The sequence below is a fragment of the Zophobas morio genome, unplaced genomic scaffold (genome assembly GCF_036711695.1).
Source record: "Zophobas morio isolate AGI-343-1 ecotype UQ-CSIRO unplaced genomic scaffold, CSIRO_AGI_Zmor_V1 ptg000031l, whole genome shotgun sequence".
Lineage (NCBI taxonomy): Eukaryota > Metazoa > Arthropoda > Insecta > Coleoptera > Tenebrionidae > Zophobas > Zophobas morio.
This window is the reverse complement of record NW_026972136.1, coordinates 2,142,812-2,159,901: the sequence shown is the minus strand read 5'-3', so window position 1 is coordinate 2,159,901 and position 17,090 is coordinate 2,142,812. Positions and strand designations below refer to the sequence as shown.

At 34.0% G+C, this 17,090-nt stretch overlaps 2 protein-coding genes across 3 annotated transcripts; both read right to left on the bottom strand.

Moving 5' to 3' along the window:
* Positions 1-5,418: 5,418 nt before the first annotated feature.
* On the bottom strand, positions 5,419-12,903 carry LOC135139493 (AP-1 complex subunit mu-1-like). Of its 2 annotated transcripts, XM_064069750.1 has the most exons (3): positions 12,246-12,903; positions 5,641-6,116; positions 5,419-5,592 (listed from the first exon to the last, which is right to left on the bottom strand). In XM_064069750.1, exons 1-3 carry the CDS (start codon positions 12,877-12,879, stop codon positions 5,494-5,496), a joined length of 1,209 nt encoding a protein of 402 aa, XP_063925820.1. In that variant the 5' UTR covers positions 12,880-12,903; the 3' UTR covers positions 5,419-5,493. The 2 variants fall into 2 exon arrangements, with proteins under 2 accessions (XP_063925820.1, XP_063925819.1); XM_064069749.1 differs by having other exon boundaries at positions 5,419-6,116.
* Positions 12,904-16,375: 3,472 nt separating this feature from the next.
* On the bottom strand, positions 16,376-17,003 carry LOC135139417 (uncharacterized). Its single transcript, XM_064069636.1, has 3 exons — positions 16,860-17,003; positions 16,682-16,804; positions 16,376-16,632 (listed from the first exon to the last, which is right to left on the bottom strand). Exons 1-3 carry the CDS (start codon positions 16,930-16,932, stop codon positions 16,463-16,465), a joined length of 366 nt encoding a protein of 121 aa, XP_063925706.1. The 5' UTR covers positions 16,933-17,003; the 3' UTR covers positions 16,376-16,462.
* Positions 17,004-17,090: the final 87 nt, after the last annotated feature.

Genomic DNA, 17,090 nt, shown 5'->3' with positions numbered 1-17,090 from the left:
GACTTTTTTGTCATGTTTTTGGCGCCTTGTTTTCTTGCGTTTTTCGACGGATTTTTGTAGCTTTTTTTATATTTTTTTTATCATGTTTTTTGTCATTGCGTTTCCTTGTAGCCGTTTTCCAATTTTTTTTATTCGTTTTTAGTGGGTTTTTTACTTTTTTAATATTTGGTAGTACTGTTTCTGTGGTATTTTTTTTTAATTATTTTTTTGTCGCCTTTTTTCGTGTTTTGTTGCTTATTGGTGTTTTTTTTTGTACTTCTTTCGTCGCAAGTTTTTTGTTTTAATGGTATTTTTTGTATTCTTTTAGATCTCTTTTTGTAGTATTTTTTGTTTTTGCGCTTGTTTTGTGGAATTTTATAAGGCATTTTTTGCGACCCTTCCTTTTTTTGTCATTTTTTTCTCCATTTCCGTTCCATCTTTTGTTTCCATTTTTTGTTGTTTTTTAGCTCATTTTTTAAGCGGTATTTTTTCGATCATTTTATTTTGGTATTTTTTTGTCGCTTTTTTTATACTTCTTTTTATGGTGTTTTTTTTTTTAATGCGTCTCCTTGCAAACCTTTTTTTCTCTTATTTCTTTACTTATTTTAGGGGATTTTTTACCTGTTTTATACCACATTTTTATCGTGTTTTTTTATTACGTTTCCGCCGCCTTTTTTGCTACTATTTTATAGAGATTTTTTGTCGCCTTTTGTTTTCGTGTTTTGTTGCTTTTTTGTGGTCTTTGAGCCCTTTTATCGTTTGTTTTTCACTCATTTTTCTAGCAGTTCGAACTTTTTTGTCACATTTTTGTTCCCTTTCTTTTCTCAGTTTTTTTTGCGTCTACTTTTCGACTTTTTATGTCATGTTTTTATTGTTTTATTACGTTTTTTGTCGGCTTTTTTTTCGTTATATGTTTTATATGGTTTTTGTTACTCTTTTTTTTTTGACTATTTTTTAATTCCTTTTCTGTGAGTCGCATTTTTTGTTGCTTTTTTTGCTGTTTTTTTTAATAGTGTTTTTGTGCTCTTTTTTCGTTCTTGTTTTTTGTCTTTTTTTGTGGCCTTTGTCACCTTTTTTTTGTGCTCCCGTTCTTTTAATACCTTTGTTGCGTTTTTCTTTACATTTTCTGTTGCAACATTGGTCTCTATTTTTTACTTATTTTTACGCTGCATTTTCTTTGGATCTTTTTTGTCATCTTTTTTGGGCTATTCACTTTATTTTCATCGTTTTTTTTTTGGTATTTTTTTGTTGTTTTTTTTTGTCAGATTTTTTGCGTCTTCTTTTCGATTTTTTTGTAGTATCTTTTGTCACCTTAATTTTTTACTACGGTTTTTTGTCACTTGTTTTTTTGTTCCTTTTATTCATTTTTTTAGCGGTGTTTTTTTCGCGCTTTTTTTTGTCTATTTTTTTATGGTATTTTTTATGACCCTTTTTTTTGGCCTTTTTTTTCTCCATTTTTGTAAGTCGCATCCTTTGTTGCCAGTTTCTGGCGTCTTTTTTTTGGCATTTTTTGTCGTTCCTGTTTTTAGCCCATTTTTTAAGCGGCATTTTTCCACCTTTTTATTTTCGTACTTTTTCGTGATTTTTTAATTTTTTGTTCTTGCTTTTTTTGATGGATTTTTTTCTGTCGGTTTTTTTCGACTTTTTTGTCTTGTTTTTTATCATTGCGTTTCCTTGTAGCCATTTTTCTTTATTTTTTAATTGGTTTTTATCTAGTTTTTTTACTTTTTTCATCGTACTTTTATAATAGTGTTTCTGTCGCTTTTTTTGTTATTTTTTTTTGGAGATCTTATGTCGCCTTTCGTTTGCGTGTTTTGTTGCTTTTTGGTGTTTTTTTTTGTGACCCTTTCTTTAAGTTTTTTTACTCCTTTTTTATGTCTATTTTTTCGTTTGTGTTTTTGTCACTTTTTTTGTCATATTTTTTGTGGCCTTTGTCACCCTTTTTTTTGTTCTCCCGTTGTTTTAATCACATCTTTGTTGCGTTTTTTTTTGTTTTTTGTCGCTTTTTTTTGGCGCCTTATTGTTTTCTATTTTTGACTTATTTTTTTAAGCGGCATTTTCTTTGGACCTTTTTTGTCACAATTTTTGCTTTATTTTCATCGATTTTTTTTTGGGGACTTTTTTTGCGTCTTCTTTCGACCTTTATGTCGTGATTTTTGTCACTTTAATTTTTTACAACGGTTTTTTTGCACTTATTTTTTACAACGGTTTTTTTGTACTTCTTTCGTAGCAAATTTTTTGTTTTATTGGTATTTTTTTGTCGGATTTTTTTGTATTCTTTTCGTTCTTTTTTTTGTGGTATTTTTTGTTTTTGCGCTTGTTTTGTCGAATTTTATATGTCATTTTTTGCGACCCTTTCTTTTTTTGGCCTTTTTTTCTCCGTTTATGTAAGTCCCATCTTTTGTTTCCATTTTTTGTTGCTTTTTTTGGCGCCTTATTTAATCGCATTTTTTGTCGTTCCTGTTTTTTGGCTCAATTTTTAAGCGGCATTTTTTCGATGTTTTTGGTATTTTTGTGTTTTTTGACCTTTTGTCGCTTTTTTATACTTTTTTTATAGTGTTTTTTTGTCATTGCGTTTCCTTGTGACATTTTTTTCCCTTTTTTCGTTTTTTACCACATTTTTATCGTATTTTTAATAACGTTTCTACCGCCTTTTTTGTTACTATTTTTTGGAGATTTTTGTCGCTTTTCGTTTTGGTGTTTTGTTGCATTTTTGTGTTTTTTTTTGTGGTTTTTTGGAGGTCTTTTGTCGTTTATTTTTTTACTAATTTTTCTAGCGGTTTTTGTCACATTTTTTCCTTGCATTTTTGTTCCTTTGTTTCTCACTTTTTTTTTAAGTCTACTTTTCGACTTTTTTGTGATGCTTTTATTCTTTTATTAGGTTTTTTGTCGCCTTTTTTCTCGTTATGTGTGTATTTTATATCGTTTTTGTCACTCTTTTTTTTTGACTATTTTTTATTCCTTTTCTGTGAATCGCATTTTTGCTGTTTTTTATAGTGTTTTTGTGCTCTTTTTTCGTTCGTGTTTCTGTTTTTTTTGTGGCCTTTGTCACCTTTTTTTTGTTCCCCCGTTGTTTTAATCACATCTTCGTTGGGTTTTTGTTGTTTTTTTGTCACATTTTTGGTGCCTTAATCGTTATTTTTACTTATTTTTTAAGCTGTACTTTCTTTGGATCTTTTTTGTCACATTTTTTGTGGGTTTTTCACTTATTTTTTTTTTTGTTTTTTTTTGTCGGATTGCGTCTTCTTTTCGACTTTTTTTGTCGTGTCTCTTGTCACCTAATTTCTTTGCTATGTTTTTTATCACTTTTTTCTGTTAATTTTTTATTCATTTTTTATCGGTGTTTTTTCTTTCTGCGCTTTTTTTGTTTAATTTTTATGGTATTTTTTATGACCCTTTCTTTTTGGCCCTTTTTTTCTCCATTTTTGTAGGTCGCATCCTTTCTTGCCAGTTTTTGGCGTCTTTTTGATAGTATTTTTTGTCGTTCCTGTTTTTAGCTCATTTTTTAAACCACATTTTCCGACTTTTTTTTCTGTAATTTTTCGTGTTTTTTCAAAAATTTTTAGCGTGTTTTTGTTACCCTTTTTTGCTTTTTTTGACGTATTTTTTGTCGCCTCTTTTGTCTTGTTTTTTATCTTTCCGTTTCCTTGTAGTCATATTTCCTTATTATTTTATTAGTTTTTAGCTAGTTTTTTTTACTTTTTTTATCGTACTTATAGTGTTTTTGTTTTTTTTTTTATTTTTTTTGAAGATCTTTTGTCGCCTTTTGTTTTCGTGTTTTGTTGCTTTTTGATGGCCTTTTTTGTGACCCTTTCTTTATGTTTTTAGTCTTTTTTATGTGTTTTGTACTTCTTCTTTTACAAATTTTTTGTAAAAGGGCTTTTTTTTCCTTACTCCCTTGTTTTAATGGTATTTTTTATCGTATTTTTTTTGTCTTCCTTTCTATCTCTTTTTATTGTATTTTTTGTTTTTGCGCTTGTTTTGTCTAATTTTATCTGGTATTTTTGCGACCCTTTCTTTTTGGCCTTTTTTTTCTCCATTTCTGTAAGTCCCATCTTTTGTGTCTATTTTTTGTTGCTTTTCTCTGGCGTCGTTTTTATCGCAATTTTTTGTCGTCCCTGTTTTTTAGCTGATTTTTCAATTTTTTATTTCGGTATTTTTTGTCGTATTTTTACCATTTTTTTCCGAAGGATTTTTTCGATTTTTTTTTTAGTGTTTTTTTGTCATTGCGTTTCCTTGTAACCTTTTTTTTCTCATTTTTTACTCGTTTTTAGCGCATCTTTTTTACTTTTTTGCCACATTTTTGTCATATTTTTGGTGTTTCTGCCGCCTTTGTTGTTACTACTTTTTGGAGATTTTTTTGTCGGCTTTTCGTGTTTTGTTTGTTGTTGCTTTTTTGCTGTCTTTTTACAGTGTTCTTGTGCTCTTTTTTGTCTCCTTACTTCTCTTCTTCTATTTTAGCGGCATTTTTAAAATTTTTTCGCCCGTGTTTTTGTCACTTTTTGGTCATATTTTTGTGGCCTTTGTCACCTTATTGTTCTCTATTTTTTTACTTCTTTTTTTTAAGCGGAATTTTCTTTGGACCTTTTTTGGTACATTTTTTGCGGGTTTTTCGCTTTCTTTTCATTGTTTTTTCTGTTTTTTTCTTTTTCTTTGGGATTTTTTTTGCGTCTTCTTTCGACCTTTTAGTCGTGATTTTTGTCACTTTAATTTTTTACAAAGGTTTTTTATAACTTGTTTTTTTGTCAATTTTTTATTCATTTTTTTAGTCGCATTTTTTGTCCTCTCTTTAGATAATATTTTTTTTTTAGAAAATCTGGTTGCCCAACTAGAACAACGAAACAAAGCGGATTCATAAACCACAAGTAGGACAGGAGTATGTTATTTTAGTAATATTTGTTTTTTTCGCTTTTTTTTGTTTGTTCGTCTTTTTTGTGCTCCTGTTCTTTCAATTGAATTTTCTGTTCCCTATTTACTGCTTTTAGTTTGTTTTATTTGTTTCGTCTTTTTGAGCTTGTATTAGTTTTTGGCGCATTTTTGGTTATCTCTCTTTGACTCTTCTTTTAGCTGCATTTTTTCGTCATTACTTATTGTCTTTTTTATTGCTTTCTTTGTCTCAGTTTTTGGTCGCCTTGTTTTTTCTGTATTTTTTTGGGTTTTTTCGTCTTTCCGTAATAGTGACAATGTCTTATTTTTATCACACTTTTTGTGATCTTTTTCGTCGTTTTTTTTTAAGCTCCTTTTTTAGTGCATTTTTGTTCGCCTTTTTTGTACATTTTTTGCTTTTTGGTCATTTTTGTTTTTCTTTATAAGATTTTTTGTATCTTTTTTTGTTGTTTTCTGTTGCTTTTGAACTGTCTGTTTTTAGCTGCATTTTTCCTTACTTTTTTCTCATTCTTCTTTAATACATCTAACTGTTAAAAATAAAAATTTCAGAAATCTAGATCCAGTACCAATCTATTTATTAGTCCATATATAGTAAACTACACACGTAATACCAATCGCAGGATGCCACTAATTAAACGAAACCAGATACTCTCCATTCTGCGTTGTATACCGTACCCACGTCAGGGCCTTATAATTACTCTTCTCAATTACTTTCATATATTTTATCTGCAAACCAGAAACAGTAAAATATGGAATCATAAATTTAACCCGCACGGGCGTTTTTTCCCTCTTCTCCTCGCTCCGAATCGAGGAAAGCCTGAACTGTGCGTTCAAGGCGACCTCGCTGCCGCCTGGAAAGTACTTAATTTTCCAGACGACGGCGCACTCCTCCGGAACGTAGCTCGCCGCCCCCGACGAGCTCCGAAAAACCGGCGAATCCACGTCCTGGCAGACCGGCAAAGTCACCTCGACGTTGCTCGCGGTCGAAGAGGACTTGAACTGGGCGGTAGCTTTGACAGCGTACTCGATTCTGCTGGACGAGCTGTGGACGACTTTGGTCTGGATGGCAATCAGGGGCTTGATGTCGGTGTTCATCCGGTACGACATGAGCTCGAAGTCGCCGTCGGGCGGGATGAAGTAGATGTTTTTTTCGAAGATTCGTGATAGCTGGACGCACTGGTGGAATTTGACGTCTTCGAGGGAGCCCGCATCTTGGGAGTTTATGGCGAGGAGGATCTTGTCGCTGAGGCCTGACAATAACAAGGCAATAACAATTAAAGAGTGGATTTTGGGCTAAAAAAGCTAAACTAAGCGTTAAGGCACTAAATGTACAGCATAATTAATAGTAATAATTTTAAATTATTAATTTTTTATTTTTCAAAAATTGATATATTGTGGGAATTTATGGAATTAATTTCACAACTAGTTTTTCCACTTGAATTGTGCAATATTAATAATTTTGAACTTCAGTTTACGAAAACCGAGCACGAACTAATCGATACAGGAAGAGAACTCGAAATGAAAATTAACAATCTTCTGTTTTGTTTTGTTTTTTTTTTTTTTTTTGTATGGTAAAAATCTCTCATACTTCCTATACTAATAACTAATAAACTAAAGTTAACGTAAAATACATAGATTTATTTTCCTGAGTGCAATTAACGGTGGATACGTAAATGTATGACCATTTTTCAACAGGAACTAGTTTAACTTTAGCACCAGTTAGCTGAACGGTATTTATATAAATAAATTTATTTAACGGGGAGTTCAAAGAAAATGCTTCAAATTTCTGAATATTCAACTATTTGTAGCAGCAAATTGCTGTATATTGACTGGTTTTTGAGTTTGCTAAACCTCATATTTTAAATTTGCATTCCAACAAAATAGTTTACAAAAAAATTAGAAGAGCAATGTTGTCTGAATGCGTGAAAAAGTTGTCTAAAAATTTGCAAAAAAATCAGGGATGTAGATCTCGACATGCTGATTCCAAAAATATAGAGTATTGATGGTCACGGAGCAAGATTTTCGAAAGAATCGTTACGAAATGCCAATTTTTGAAAATTTCTAAAAATTTTGATATTTCAACGGTTTGAGTTATCAAAGAAACGAGGCTGGAAGTGAGATCTAGAGTTCGAAGTCTACAAGAAAAAGGACGAAAAGGACGAAATATACGAAAAGGATGAAATGGACGAAAAAGACGAAAAGGACAAAAATGACGAATAGAACGAAAAGAAAGAAAATTATGAAATGGACTGAAAGGACGAAAATTACGAAAATTACGAAAAGGACGAAAAAGACGAATAGGACAAAAAGGACGAAAAGGAAGAAAATCACGAAAAGGACGATAGAGGACGAAAAAGGACGAGAAGGACGAAAAAGGATGAAAAAGGACGAATGAGGACGAAAAGGACGGAAAAAACGAAAAGGAAGAAAAAGGACGATAAAGGACGGAAAAGAACGAGAAGGACGAAAAAGACGAAAAGGGCGAAAAATACGAACAAGGACAAAAAGGACGAAAAGAACGAAATGAACGAAAAAGGACGAGAAAGGACGAAGAATGACGAAAAAGTACGAAAACGACGAAAAAGGACGATAAAGGACGAAAAGGGACGAGAAGGTCGAAAAGGACGAAAACGGCGAAATAACGAAAAGGACGAATAAAGACGAAAAAGGACGAAAAAGACGTAATAACGAAAAGGACGAATACGGATGAAACAGGAGGAAAAAGGACAAAAAGGACGAATGAGGATGAAAAAGAATGAAAAGGACGAACAAGGACGATAAAGGACGAAAAGGGACGAAAAGGACGAAATAACAAAAAGGACGAATAAGGACGAAAAAAGACGAAAAGGACGAAAAAAGACGAAAAGGATGAAATAACGAAAAGGACGAAATAACGAAAAGGACGAAATAACGAAAAAGATGAAAAGGACGAATAAGGACGAAAATTACGAATAGGACGAAAAGGACGCAAATTATGAAATGGACTAAAAGGACGAAAATTACGAAAATAATGAAAAAGACGAATAGGACAAAGAGGACGAAAAGGAAGAAAATCACGAAAAGGACGATAAAGGTCGAAAAAGGACGAAAAGGACGAAAAAGGACGATAAAGGACGAAAAAGGACGAGAAGAACGAAAAAGGATGAAAAAGGACGATAAAGGACGAAAAGGACGAAAACGGCGAAATAACGAAAAGGACGAATAAAGACGAAAAAGGAAGAAAAGGACGAAATAACGAAAAGGACGGATACGGACGAAAAGGACGAAAAGAACGACAAGGACAAAAAAGAACGAAAAAGACGAAAAAGAACGAAAAGAACGATAAAGGACGAAAACGAACGAAAAATGTTGAATTCAAAATTTCGTTATTTTATAACAGTAGATTTTAGTTCATTATTTATTGTTTTCAAATTTTGAATTTACTTATTAGGGAACACTGTTAGAATATATATTATTTAGTTAATTTAGTTTAATAATTCAAAATGGAAATTGGAGATTCCGTTACAAATAAATAAATGAATAAATAAATAAATAAATAAATAAATAAGAGGAGAAAAGGACGAAAAAGGACGGAGTGGAAGAAAATGACGAAAAAGAACGAAAAAGGACGACAAAGGACGAAATGGACGAAAAATGGGAAAGAGGACGAAAAGGACGAAAAGGACGAAAAAGGACAAAAAAGAACTTAAAGGACGAAAAATGATGAAAAAGAACGAAAAGAACAAGAAAGGACGAAAAAGGACGAAAATAGACGAAAAAGGACGAAAAATATGAAAAAGGACGGAAAGGACGAAAAGAACGACAAGGACGAAAACGAACGAAAAGGACGATAGAGGACGAAAAAGGACGAAAAGGACGAACACGGACGATAAAGGACGAAAAGGCCGAAAAAGGACGAGAAAGGACGAAGAAGGACGAAAAAGTAGGAAAAGGATGAAAAAGGACGAAAAGGGACGAAAAGGGATGAGAAGGACGAAAAGGACGAAAACGACGAAATAACGAAAAGGACGACAAAGGACGAAAAACGACGAAAAGGACGAAATAACGAAAAGGACGAATACGGATGAAACAGGAGGAAAAAGGACGAACAAGGACGAAAAGGACCAATAAGGATGAAAAAGGACGAATAAGGACGAAAAGGACGATAAGGACGAAAAATACGAAAAAGGATGAAAAGGACAAAAAGGACGACAAGGACAAAAAAGAACGAAAAAGAACGAATAGGACGATAAAGGACGAAAAAGAACGCAAAATGTTAAATTCAAAATTTCGTTATTTTATAACAGTAGATTTTAGTTCATTATTTATTGTTTTCATATTTTGAATTTACTTATTAGGGAACACTGTTAGAATATATATTATTTGGTTAATTTAGTTTAATAATTCAAAATGTAAATTGGAGGTTCTGTTACAAATAAATAATTAAATAAAAAAAGAAATAAATAAATAAGTAAATAAGAGGACAAAAAGGACGAAAAGGACGAAAAGGGAGGAGGACGAAAAGGACGTAAATTACCAGGACGAAAAGCCTGAAAATTACGAAAGTTACGAAAAGGAAGAAAAGGACAAGGACAAGGACGACAAAGACGACAATTGTCAAATGGGAGAATGAGAGAGAAAGTGATAAATGGGAAAATGAGAAAGAGAGTAATAAATAAGAGAATGAGAGAGAGTAATAAATGAGAATGAGAGATAATGATAAATAGGAGAATGAGTGAGAGTGATAAATGGGAGAATGAGAGAGTGTGATAAATAAGAGAATGAGAGAGAGTGCTAAATGGAAGAATGAAAGAGAGTGATAAATGGGAGAATGAGAAAGAGTGATAAATGAGAGAATGAGAGAGAGTGATAAATGAGAGAATGAGAGAGAGAGAGAGAGAGAGTGATAATTGGGAGAATGAGAGAGAATGATAAATGGAAGGATGAAAGAGAATGATAAATGGGAGAATGAGAAAGAGTGATAAATGAGAGAATGAGAGAGAGTGATAAATGGGAGAATGAGAGAGAGAGTGATAATTGGGAGAATGAGAGAGAGTGATAAATGGGAGAATGGGAGAGAGTAATAAATGAGAGAATGACAGAGAGTGATAAATGAGAGAATGAGATAGAGTGATAAATAGGAGAATGAGAGAGAGTAATAAATGAGAGAATGAGAGAAGTATATAAATGAGAGAATGAGAGAGAGTGATAATTGAGAGAATAAGAGAGAGTGATAAATGAGAGAATGAGTGAGAGTGATAAATGAGAGAATGAGAGAGAGTGATAAATGAGAGAATGAGAGAGAGTGATAAATGGGAGAATGATGGAGAAAGTGATAACTGGGAGAATGAGAGGAAGAGAAATAAATGGGAGAATGAGAAAGAAAGTGGTAAACGGGAGGACCAAAAAAGGACCAAATGGACGAAAAGAAGCAAAAGGACGGAAAGGACAAAAAGGACCAAAAGGACGAAAAGGACGAAAAGGAGGAAAAGGACGAAAAGGCCGAAAAGAGCGAAAAGGACGAAAATAATGAAAAGGACGACAAGGACGACAAAAGAAACAAGGACGACAAGGACGAAAAGGACGAAAAGGACCAAATGAACGAAAAAGACGAAAAGGACCAAAATTACGAAAAAGACGAAAAGGACGGAAAAGGACGAAAAAGGACGATAAAGGACGAAAAAGGATGAAAAAGGACATAAAGGACGAAAAGAACGACAAGGACGAAAAAGAACGAAAAGGACGAAAAAGGACGAGAAAGGACGAAGAATGACGAAGAAGTACGAACAGGACGAAAAAGGACGATAGAGGACGAAAAGGAACGAAAAGGACGAAAAGGACGAAAAGGACGAAAAGGACCAAAATTACGAAAAGGACTAAAAGGACGATAAGGACGAACAGGACGAAAAGAACGAAAAGGACGAAAAAGAAGGAAAGGACCAAAAGGACGAAAAGGACAAAAAGGACGAAAAGGACGAAAAGGACGAAAAGGACGAAAAATACGAAAAGGACGAAAAGGACGAAAATTACGAAAAGGACGAAATTTAGATATTCCAGTGGTCGATTCTCGAAACGCAGTTGGACTTATCAAAGAAACGAGGCCGAAAGTGTGTTCTGGAACTCGAAATATACAACAAAATGTACTCAGTTGAGTGACGAAAATGTCAAAAATTGGCCGAAATTAGAAGGGAAAAATTTCACTTTTAAAAAGGTTGTCTAAAAATTGTGAAAAAAATTCACAGACGTAGATTTCGACATGCTGATTCTAAAAATATAGAGTACTGATGGTCACGGAACAACATTTTCGAAAAAATCGTTACGAAATGCGAATTTTTGAAATTTTCTAAATTTTTCGATATTTCAACGGTCGATTCTGGAAAAACGGTTCGAGTTATCAAAGAAACGAGGCCGGAAGTGAGTTCTAGAGCTCGAAATCTACAAGAAAATTTATTTAGCCAAGTTTCGAAAATGTCAAAAATTGACCCAAATTTGAAGAACAATGGCCATTGAAAAAATTTCACTTTTAAAAAAGTTGTGTAATAATTGTGAAAAAATTGTATCAGCAATTCAAAAAAATGATAAACCACCAATATAAATTTTTGAAATTCCTGAAATCCCTATCGTCCTTAAAATTTTGGCATACTTGGGATCCTTGAAATGATTGAAAATGAAAAGACTTTGAATTTTCACAGTTTTTGTAATATTTTCACAAATTGAACATCGACGTCCCTGAATTTTTTCATAATTTTTAGACAACTTTTTTAAAACTGAAACTTTTTAATGGTTCTACAAATTTCGGAAAAATTTTGACATTTTCGAAACTTAACTAAAATGCATTTTCTTGTAGATTTCGAGTTCTAGAACTCAATTCCGGCTTCGGTTCTTTGATAACTGCAACCGTTTTTCCAGAATCTACCGTTGAAATATCGACATTTTTTAAATTTTCAAAAATTCGCATTTCGTAGCGATTTTAAAAAGTTGTCTAAAAATTATGAAAAAATTCAGACGTAGATCTCGACACGCTGATTCCAAAAGTATAGCATGTTGATGGTCACGCAGCAACAATTTCTAAAGAATCGTTACGAAATGCGAATTTTTGAAAATTTCTAAAAATTTCGATATTTCAACAATCATTTCTTGAAAAAGGGTTCGAGTTATCAAAGAAACAATGTCGGAAGTGCGTTCTAGGGCTCGAATTCGACAAGAAAATGTATTTAGTTGAGTTTCGAAAATTTTTTGAGGATTTTTACCCATTTTTCTTGAAAGTGCAACTTATTTTTAAGATTTTTTGTTCGAGGATGAATTCGAATATATATTTGATGGAGTGATTGTGCAAAAATCTTTGTGGCTTAAATTCAGTACCTCATGTATAATCAAGTTTTTTTTTCTTAATTACGTACCTAATCTTAGTTGGGGCATCCCCGATAAATGCACCTTCATCTTCACACATCCCGCCACCTCATTCGAGACCACGGACCCCTTGGCGTTAACCGACAAATTCACCGACTCCACCACGTCGATGAACAGCTCGTTCCTCCTATACCTAATCCCCTCCGGCCTCCACGAAACCACGTTCGTAACCACCGCAGGCACCGAAGTCATCTTCTTCAGCTTGTAGCTCTCCTGGAAGATGTACGTCTGCAGGATTTTGGGCTCCGTCGTCTGCGGATACCCGAAGTCCATGATCTCGTCCAGCAGCTCATACAGCACCACGAAGTTGTCCCGGATGCTCTCCTCCTCCAGCTTGCTGAAGTACTGGGTGGCGATTTCGATGAATTTGTAGATGAAAGTGAAAATTAGGGCAATGTTGGCGTTGCGCTTTATTGTACCGATTATGTATAGGTTGTTGAACTTGACATACGCGAAAGTGGTTCCGTTGTGGTGGAGTACCGGAGCCGAGGTACCTGTTTCTTCGTGCCTTGTGATTAGTGGGAGGAAATTGTCGATGACTTCTTTGTTTATGTCTCCGCGGTAATCGCGGGAGATGAGAGCGGTGCCGTTGATGTCGAGGATGAATAGCGCCGAAAGGGACATTTGGACGGGCTTTGGGGTTAGTTTTGGTGAAGTTTGACAGATATGGTGTTTTATGTCTGGGTGTCGGCAGTAGTTGGCCTTGCAAGTATGCTCTGTCAATTTTATGCATGTTAGAAAAGATTTATTCAGCAAAATTTTGTGAAGATGTCATTGACTTTTTCTGGAAATGAACCACACGGATTTGAGTTGTAGAGCTCGAAATCTACAAGAAAATGTCTTTTGTTCAGAAATATTACAATTTTAAAAAAGTTGTCTAAAAATTATGAAACAAATCAGGGACGTAGATCTCGACACGCTGATTCCAAAAATATAGTGTGTTGATGGTCACGGGGCAACATTTTCGAAAGAATCGGTACGAAATGCGAATTTTTGAAGATTTCTAAAAATTTCGATATTTCAACTATCGATTACGGAAAAACGGTTGTAGTTATCAAAGAGACGATGCCGGAAGTGAGTTCTAGAGCTCGAAATCTACAAGGAGATGTGTTTAGTTAAGTTTCGAAAATGTCAAAATTTGGCCGAAATTTGAAGAAGGGTGGACCATTGAAAAAATTTCACTTTTAAAAAAGTTGTCAAAAAATTGCGAAAAAATTCAGGGATGTAGATCTCGACATGCTCATTCCAAAAATATAGTGTGTTGATGGTCACGGAGCAACATTTTCGAAAGAATCGCTACGAAATGCAAATTTTTGAAGATTTCTAAAAATTTCGATATTTCAACTCTCGATTCCGGAAAAACGGTTGTAGTTATCAAAGAGACGATGCCGGAAGTGAGTTCTAGAGCTCGAAATCTACAAGGAAATGTGTTTAGTTAAATTTCGAAAATGTCAAAATTTGGCCGAAATTTGAAGAAGGGGGGACCATTGAAAAAATTTAACTTTTAAAAAAGTTGTCAAAAAATTGCGAAAAAATTCAGGGATGTAGATCTCGACACGCTGATTCCAAAAATATAGTGTGTTGATGGTCACGGGGCAACATTTTCGAAAGAATCGGTACGAAATGCGAATTTTTGAAGATTTCTAAAAATTTCGATAATTCAACTCTCGATTACGGAAAAACGGTTGTAGTTATCAAAGAGACGATGCAGGAGGAGAGCTCTAGAGCTCGAAACCTACAAGAAAATATGTTAGGTTAAGTTTCGAGAATCTCAAAATTTGGCCGAAATTCGAAGAAGGGGGGACCATTGAAAAAATTTCACTTTTAAAAAAGTTGTCCAAAAATTACGAAAAAATTCAGGGATGTAGATCTCGACATGCTGATTCCAAAAATATAGTGTGTTGATGGTCATGGAGCAACATTTTCGAAAGAATCGGAACGAAATGCGAATTTTTGAAGATTTCTAAAAATTTCGATATTTCAACTCTCGATTCCGGAAAAACGGTTGTAGTTATCAAAGAGACGACGCCGGAAGTGAGTTCTAGAGCTCGAAATCTACAAGGAAATGTGTTTAGTTAAGTTTCGAAAATGTCAAAATTTTGCCGAAATTTGAAGAAGGGGGGACCATTGAAAAAATTTCACTTTTAAAAAAGTTGTCTAAAAATTGTGAAAAAATTCAGGGACGTAGATCTTGACACGCTGATTCCAAAAATATAGTGTGTTGATGGTCACGGAGCAACATTTTCGAAAGAATCGGAACGAAATGCGAATTTTTGAAGATTTCTAAAAATTTCGATATTTCAACTCTCGATTCCGGAAAAACGGTTGTAGTTATCAAAGAGACGATGCCGGAAGAGAGTTCTAGAGCTCGAAATCTACAAGAAAATATGTTTAGTTGAGTTTCGAAAATGTCAAAATTTGGCCGAAATTTGAAGAAGGGGGGACCATTGAAAAAATTTCACTTTTAAAAAAGTTGTCTAAAAATTGCGAAAAAATTCAGGGATGTAGATCTCGACATGTTGATTCCAAAAATATAGTGTGTTGATGGTCACGGAGCAACATTTTCGAAAGAATCGGTACGAAATGCGAATTTTTGAAGATTTCTAAAAATTTCGATATTTCAACTCTCGATTCCGGGAAAACGGTTGTAGTTATCAAAGAGACGATGCCGGAAGTGAATTCTAGAGCTCGAAATCTACAAGGAAATGTGTTTAGTTAAGTTTCGAAAATGTCAAAATTTGGCCGAAATTTGAAGAAGGGGGGACCATTGAAAAAATTTCACTTTTGAAAAAGTTGTCAAAAAATTGCGAAAAAATTCAGGGATGTAGATCTCGACATGCTGATTCCAAAAATATAGTGTATTGATGGTCACGGAGCAACATTTTCGAAAGAATCGGTACGAAATACGAATTTTTGAAGATTTCTAAAGATTTCGATATTTCAACGTTCGATTCCGAAAAAACGGTTGCAGCTATCAAAGAGACGATACCGGAAAAGAGTTCTAGAGCTCGAAATCTACAAGGAAATGTGTTTAGTTAAGTTTCGAAAATGTCAAAATTTGGCCGAAATTTTAAGAAGGGGGGACCATTGAAAAAATTTCACTTTCAATAAAGTTGTCTAAAAATTGCGAAAAAATTCAGGGATGTAGATCTCGACATGCTGATTCCAAAAATATAGTGTGTTGATGGTCACGGAGCAACATTTTCGAAAGAATCGGTACGAAATGCGAATTTTTGAAGATTTCTAAAAATTTCGAAATTTCAACGCTCGATTCCGGAAAAACGGTTGCAGCTATCAATGAGACGATGTCGGAAGAGCGTTCTAAAGCTCGAAATCTACAAGAAAATATGTTTAGTTAAGTTTTGAAAATGTCAAAATTTGGTTGAAATTTGAAAAAGGTGGGACAAATGAAAAAATTTCAGTGTCAAAAAAGTTGTCCAAAAATTGAGAAAAAATTCAGGGATGTAGATCTCGACATGCAGATTCCAAAAATTTAGTGTGTTGGTGGTCACGGAGCAACATTTTCGAAAGAAACGGTACGAAATGCGAATTTTTGAAGATTTCTAAAAATTTCGATATTTCAACGCTCGATTCCGGAAAAACGGTTGCAGCTATCAAAGAGACGGTGCCGGAAGAGAGTTCTAGAGCTCGTAATCTACAAGAAAATATCTTTAGTTAAGTTTCGAAAATGTCAAAATTTGGCCGAAATTTGAAGAAGGTGGGACCATTAAAAAATTTCAATTTTAAAAAAGTTGTCTAAAAATTATGAAAAAATTCGGGGACGTAGATCTCGACACGCTGATTCCATAAATATAGTATGTTGATGGTCACGAAGCAACATTTTCGAAAAAATCGCTCCAAAATGCGAATTTTTGAAAATTTCAAAAACTTCGAATTTTCAACCGTCGATTCTGGAAAAGATTTATTAGAATCGAAAGAGGACATAATTTTATGAACATACATTACAACGTTAGGTAAATTAAAGTAACCAATTAAACTGAGAGAATTTAGCAAAAACATTTCTAAATCATCAGCATCACAGTGACTTTTGATAAAAATATTCTTAAGAATTAGGGGGAATGATCACAAATGAAAATGAAGGCATCAAAAACCCAAACAGTTCTTACTAATCATGTTTATTTGTTATATTATAAAAACAACCTCATTTCTCTTCACTCTTACACATCTCTAGGAGTAAAACAAATGTTTAGGAGAAATCTTCAACGTTACTGTGAGGATCGATATCATTGTTGATGTTAACATTAATTGGTCCTCCATTGTGCGATGTGTATGTCCCAGAAAACGATGTACTTTGGAACGTAGTGCCCGTCCCGAAGGGATTTTCCTCGTCCCTGCGGAAGTCCGTCAATACCATATCTAAAACAACTCGTCGTTCCAAACAATCGCTACTGATAAAAACGCTAACCTTGAGCATCCAGACAAGAGATGATCGTATTTAAGGTCTTTTTGTCATCGCTGGTTCGGATAGTTTTCCTACACGCAGTTGTAGTATTGGGACATTCCTGGTCGTAACACTTGACTGTCTTATCTATGCAAAAAAATAATAATAACAATAGTGGTGACGCATTCTTGGCGTTACTTACCACTTAGAAATGGCTGCTGCCCTAGCGTTTCGACAACTAAGGCCACTAATAGCACTAAAACAATTTTTGACATTTTTTTGACGAGTTATTTTGCGCAGCGACTCCAGCCAACTAAACACCTCGTCTCTCCAATTTACTGATTTTGATGTTTTCTTCGACTCATTTCTTTGAAACTTATCACCCGCTTTTGACATGTTTATAAGTTCGCGACCTTGGCACTTTCAAAACAGT